General features: G+C 51.6%; 1 protein-coding gene across 1 annotated transcript in view; it reads left to right on the top strand.

The window, feature by feature from the left end:
- Nucleotides 1-6,704, top strand: part of LOC104134542 (protein kinase C beta type) — a 78,316-nt gene that overhangs the window by 38,210 nt on the left and 33,402 nt on the right. The window contains exon 7 of the mRNA XM_035903548.1: nt 5,274-5,420. Coding sequence (XP_035759441.1) covers nt 5,274-5,420 — 147 coding nt within the window. The remainder of the gene's footprint in view (nt 1-5,273; nt 5,421-6,704) is intronic.

Consider the following 6,704-nt stretch of genomic DNA (forward strand, 5'->3'; position numbering starts at 1 on the left):
TGATGGTTTTAAACTGAAGCAGGGTAGGTTTAGCCTGGATCTAAGGAAGAAATCCTTTGCAATGAGGGTGGTGAAACACTGGCACGGGTTGCCCAGGGCCCCATCCCTAGGAACATTCCAGGCCAGGTTGGATGGGTCTGTGAGCAGCCTGGTCTGGTTCAAGGTGTCCCTGCTCCCTGCAGGGGGTTGGGCTGGGTGACCCGTAAAGGTCCATTCCCACCCAAAGCGTTCTGTGATTCTATGATTCTATACTCGCTTCTAATTTGAACACACAGCGGCCTCCCTGCGCACACCTGTGTGTCTGACTTCATGTGCAATAGGAGCAGGCGGTGGGAAAGGGAACGGTTGTTTCTGGTGGATGAGGCAATGGGAGATGGGAAAATGATTCTTCGGCACTCACGTCTGGTCGAAACTACAACGGAGGATGCTGCACAACACACAGATTTGCGTGATGTTTGCTTGGTACCTTGTGCTCCATTAAGAGTCTGCTCGATCCCGTGCCTCTGCTACCTGTGGGTAGGACAGAGTCTGAAATCTCATCATTTTTAAGACATTATTTCTTTTTACTGCAAAGAAAGCAGCGTTGCAAACGTCCCCCTTTCACTTGTGTTGCTTCAGACCATGTCTGCCTTTCTGTTAGGGTCACGTAATTTGTAATCTGTGTTTGCCAAGGTGAGTATAGCGTAGCTAACCAAGGAGATGCTTCCTTTGACATATTTCTGATGCTCTATCCCAGTTAAGGAGGGACAGAGATCCCGGATGTCCCAGGGTGGCCCAATGTAACCGCGCTCCCGATGTCAGCATGTGCACGTGTTGTTGGCACAGCCCTCCTGCCCTCCGACCAAGGTGCTGTATAGTAGGATTTGTTCATGTGGTTTTTCCTGCCGTGCTGCCAATGATGAATTATTATAATTAACAAAGATGAATTAAGATATTAAAATAATTGGATTTGGGGCTCATCTCAGAAAGAAGCCCTTTCTTAGCCATTAAATGCCATGGCAGCCTCTATATGCTGCCTTGTGTGCTGAGGGTGGGCTGGGTTTTTAAGAGGGTGGTGGCTGGGTGAGCTGGTTCCTGGTGCCGGCAATCCCCGACGGTGCTTTGCACCGAGGTGTTACCGACAGACGCTGCTGGAGGTGCGAGCCTGGAACGCTCGGAACGCGTACAGCCAGGGATGATGTTTTCAGTAACCCGAGTAATCCATCCTCCCTGCTGCACTCACAGCCCGGGTAGCGGGGTGTCCTGATGAACCACATGTGGAGCCTATGCTAATTGAGCTACGGGCTAATTGGTATGGCCAAGCGGCAGCGCAGGTGAGCTGCGGCAGTGCCATGCCCAAAGGCAGCCCATAACTTCGAGAGGAAACCCAGCAGCACCAGCCAGAGTGCACAGCGGGGGCGAGGGCTCGGTGCGGCCGCTAGCTCCAGCAAATGCAGAACACTCGCTGGGGAAGGTGCTGGTGGTGCCTGTGAAAAGCAGAGGGCGTGAAAGCTGATGGGCTTGTCTGAGAGCATGGGGATACGGGATTTCAGGGAGCCAGAAAGGCTCTGTGGAGTCTTGCGCGGAGCCAGCATCGGAGAGCAGCAGGGCTTTACCCTGGCAGCACCAGGGATCTGCAGGGAGGTGAACTGAAGCTGGTGCGATGTCCAGGCCGGTCTGTGAAAGATTTCAGTGATGCTTGGGTCTGACTCCCCAAAGAGGCTTCAAGGAGAAATGTCTGTTTGCTACTCAGTAAGCCATGGAAGATCTTGCCGAATGATTGATCCAGGCATTTCTGAATTAATAGGCCTTTGCCATTTTTCAGTGTAGCTAAAGTCTTCCCAGAACCCCAAGAAAGAACGTGGTACATCTGGAGGCTTACTTGGAATGAGCTGCACGTAGAACAGAATTGTTGCCCTTAGGGTTGTCAGCATGAACTCCCTAATTGTAGCACAGGACTGGAGAGTTTGTTCCTTTTTCTCCTTTCTTTTCTGAATCTCACATTTATCCCAGTTCTGTATAACTTTCCTGAATATCCAAGAAAATAAGAGGGGTCTAATACAACGGTTGGCATACAACCAATGGTCGTCCACTCCATAAAGAACAACCTACCGGCTTTTGCTGCATGTCTTGGATGGTGTTAAAATGGTACATATGTTGGAAGGCAGATGATGAGCTGTCTACAGATGGGAAAACGCATCATCCGGAGGTGTCCTTCCACTGTGCCGGGCTGCATCCGTACCCTCACCTTGCTGCATCTTCCCCTGCTGCATCTTCCCCAGCTGCGTCCTCTGTGAGTGGGTCGGTGTTACAAGGAAGGAGACCCCTGGCCAGCTGAGCGATGGCTCATGCGGCGTCCCCAGGGGCGAGGAGTGCACTGGAACTCGGCTATGATGCAGCGGCCAGGGTGCTGTCAGGACTTTTCGGATGATAAGGACTAAAAAGAACCCTCCCATCAATATGTGTTAGCGCTGCTTGATCCTGCCTGTTCATGGGCGGCGCAGATTGATAGGACAAGGCTGAGGTGTGTGTGACAGGTTTATGTTTTGTGTGGACTCACCTTTGCAAAAGCACCCAGCTGAAAGGGCTGAGGTGTCGGCCCGGGTGATGCCGGAGACACACGGGTGCTGGCAGAGCTGCCGGCTGGAAATGTGCCCCTTCCTGGCAGCCCGCGATGCCGTCCTTGGCCGAGGTCCTGCTGCTGCGCTTCTGTCTGCAGCGGGCACGTCCTGGGCTTGACAAGAAAGTGTCTCAAGACAAAAGCACAGCGTGAAGCCTTGCACTACATCCCCTGCCAATTCTGCTTGGTCTTTATCAGCCGCTTGCTGGGACAGCTTGATAGATGTGAACGTCAGCTGCTATTGCATAAATTCAGATGTAGTAAATTAACTATGACAAATGGAGTTGGATAACGAAGGTCAAGTGCTTTTTTTGAAAAAAATTTTGTGAGCAGTATTTGGCATGCTTCAGTTGTAAACCTTAAGGAGGTCTGAGATTGTGAGCATCGGGACCACATTAAAAACAGGTTGAAGGACTTTTGTACTCACTTGGAGATAGACGTTAGAGATGCTTGATTGCAAAAGCAAGACACTTCACTCGGGGATGGCGATCTTTACATCTCCCCAACTTTTATTTTGGGCTCTTTGCTGGAAAGACCTTTCCTCCTCCTGGCCAAGCTACGTGCTGAGCCCATTTTGTCAGAGAAGTCGTGTTGCGTTTACATCCTCATCTCCTCTCCCACGAACATACTGGGATGCTGCAAATTCAGGTCAAGTGCAAGAGTGACCGTGGCTGAAGCAGCCCCTCTTCGAGCACAGGCTCAGGAGCAGCCATAGGCAGCAGCAGGGACCCGAAGTTGAAATCATGCCTGGGTGCCAGCCGCTCACCTGGGCATCTGCCGGTGCTGCGGCACACTGTGCCCGGAGCTGGCCAGTTTGCTGGGGTGAAGCAAATGAAAATCCTCTTCCTTCCCCCCCAGTCTTTATTGCTCTTTTCTGCTCTGTGCAGGACCGAAAGCCTCTCCCGCCTTTGCTTGGTGTTTCCCCGAGTCCCATGGCCAAGCCCGGTGCTGCTGGGCTACAGCCGTGCAGGATGACGTAGGCTCCTCTGAAGGAGCGCTGTGCTTTTGGGTGTCATTTAATGGAAACGTAATACTGCCCTTGGATTTTTTACAGCTCGTTCTCACTGAGATTGAGTTAGTGTCAGGTCTGAGCTGACAAGATTGGTTTTCAGCTGGGATAGAGAATTTAGGAAGGTTTCACAGAATATGACTGTTGTACACCTTTCTCTGGGAAAGAGCTTTGAAATACAGCAGGGTGAAGGCAAAGTTACACAGCACAGGGCTGGCTTCGTGGAGAGGCGGAGGCTGCTCTTGTTTGGTTGCCCATGGTTGCCCACGGTTGGATCCCTCTCTGGCCAAGCTCCATGAGCCCTTTCAGTTGGTGCCAGAGCTGCTGTTTGTCACCTGAGCTAATTCAAAGTCAAATGCTCCTGCTGGGTATCCCCTTCTTTTGGGGACGTTGCGAAAGCCTGAAGATTACGATGGGAAAAACCCCTCGTACTTCGGGAAGAGGCAACTTTATTTCCTTTTCAACGTACGTACTTTTCCCGCTGGAAAGCCGGCGTGCCGCGTGTGCAGCTCTGCTCCCAGCAGTCGCAGGTACCGGTGGCTGCTGAATGATTTCAGCTCCTCCCTGGGGCAGAGCTGCGTTAGCAATTAATGGTGTTTGCAAATCCTGGAGACCGTTCCTTTCGTTTTCAGTGTAGGAGTTTTTCAGATGTTTGTAGGTGCTGCAGGTGACCTTGACTGGGGAATTTTACAGCGCGGAGAACCTTGCAGGAACCAATTAGCAGCAGCAGCAAAGGCTTGGAGATTACTTGTGAGGCTCCTATCTGGAGGAGCTGGGAGTAGCAGCCAAATTGAACTGCTGGAATCGGGTTAATGGAATTTCATGCTAGACTGAGTTCAGTGCAAGCCTCACGCTCTCGCATATTTCTAAAAATTAAAACCGAATAAATTGTGAGATAGCTTTTACAAACTGTAGTTCAGCAAATTAGATCGCCCCTGGACCAATGAGGAGGGGCCGGGCCACCGATGAGATGCCACCGATGAGATTTTGTGTTTAAAAATGGGGGGGGTGGGGGGTGTTGTGAGGTTCCTTAACAAGCAGCTGTGATTGCAGCAGCTGGTGCAGGCGCTTGGGGATGCAGGAGGAGTGCTTTCTCTTCTGGCTTGTTCAAAATGGATCTGTAGCTTCCTATGTTCAGCCTGCACTGGCATGGGAATGCAGTTCTCTGCCACATCAGATCGTAACGGAGGTGGAGCTGGATAGAACACCCCATGTTTTACCTTAATGTATTTTTATTCACCAGTCTGTTCCTGGCGAGGTGAGACAGAAGTCAGCTTTGAGAAGAAAAAGCTCACTTAAGCTGTACTCTGGGTGACCTGCAGCACGTTATGGGGCAGCTCCCCAGGCACGCAGCGTCCCACTGCCTGCGGGGCAAGGGGTAACGGGCAGATGCGGTTCCCAGTTGCTCTCGCAGAGATGAACTGGGAACCAGCTGAACAGTGCAACATGTTGGGGCTGATAACCTCCGCAGTGCCCTTCATGATGCTCTCTCCCTGCCATGCTTACAGAAGAGGTTCCCGTAGCTGACGGTAGGGTTTGACCTGGAAAAGGGCTCATTAACGTGGGATTTCGGGAGCACTGGCTGCTTTTCTAACGACCCTGCTCCACACTGTTTTCAGTAATTTTTTTTTGTCTTTTCTCCCTGTCCCATCCCCATCTTTGCAGAGAGCCAAGATTGGAACAGGGTCCAAGGCTACGGATGAGAAGACGACAAATGCCATTTCTAAATTTGACAACAACGGGAGCAGAGATCGGATGAAACTTTCAGATTTCAACTTCCTGATGGTGCTGGGAAAAGGAAGCTTTGGGAAGGTGTGGTACAACATATGCCTTTGGCCTTTCTGTACTTAACACACGTTTGTGGCATATTCTGAGCTGCGGCCGCATGGCTGCTCCAGTGTGATCCATCCGTGCTTGGCCTGGGAGCACTGGTGCCACAGTAACAGGAGCCCAGTTCGTCGGCTCCCTGCCAGACTGTGTCACAGCGATGAAGATCTGAGATGTCTGAGCAGAGCATCGCAAAAATCAGACACTTTTTTGGGGAAGAAGGGTGCGTGCTGTGTCTTTAAACCTCTTTTTTATTTGGCCATTTTTTCTCGAATAATTACAAATATATGTGAACATCTGAATTAACTTTCCAGGCCGGTTATGAGTAGTAACAGAATTTCTTTCTTCTAGTAATGACGTGACTTGGGGCCTTGATTTTTCTTGGGGTCTTGCCAACTTTGTCCTGATTCCCATTAGAAATTCCAGTCCTCGGGGAGCTGCTTGGGCTTCGCAGCCCGGGGTGGGCAGGGGGCTGGGATGCTGGTGCTGTGCACCAGCGCAGTGTTTGCCGGTGTGATGGATGCTGTTCTAATTAGTGCATTGCCTTAATTGCAGGGAATTTTGCTCTGCCTTGGGGCACATCTGTTGGGTGGGCAGCAGAGGCAAGGAGGGGACACTGGGGGGGCAATGCTCGCCCATCACCCACTGAGCACAAGGGGTGAACCCGCCTCTCACAGCCGCTGGCGTCTGAGCTCTGGGAGATCCCAGCCTCCCTAGGCAGGTGTGTGCTCCCTTTCTGGAGATGGAGAGCTTAGAGATCCACTGGAACAGTGGTGACCGGGGGAGAGCAGGGCGTTCTGATGGTCCCCAGCATCCAGAGTGGGTCCCTGCCAGCGGTGCCGCTGGGGAGGAGGAGGATGAGGATGCCGTTGCTCTGTGGTTTGCACCTTTGCTGTGGGTTGGCAGCGTAGGGGAGCAGGAGAGCCCCATGTGTTGTGCTGCTCTCGCGCAGTACCGTGTACATATCCCTGCTCCCGCGTTGCTTGTGCTCCCTCTTCTCTCCCTCCCAACACCTAATCCCTTTTAAAGTCTGTGCTTGGCATCTGGAAACTCTGTAGTTGTGTTTTCTCCCCCTTCTTCTTTCTTTTAATTTGAGAAACATTAGCAAACTCTTCAGTCGGCATCATGGCTTATATAAGGGAATGTGTGACAGAAACTGTTCCCTGGAACAGAATGTTATAAATATGCTAATTAGTGCTTATTAAAACAGCACGTTCGTTTCTTCGGTTAGATGCAGCCTCGCCCTCACGTGTGCCTGCGCCTCGCTGG

The sequence above is a fragment of the Egretta garzetta genome, unplaced genomic scaffold (genome assembly GCF_000687185.1).
Source record: "Egretta garzetta isolate BGI_Z169 unplaced genomic scaffold, ASM68718v1 scaffold71, whole genome shotgun sequence".
Lineage (NCBI taxonomy): Eukaryota > Metazoa > Chordata > Aves > Pelecaniformes > Ardeidae > Egretta > Egretta garzetta.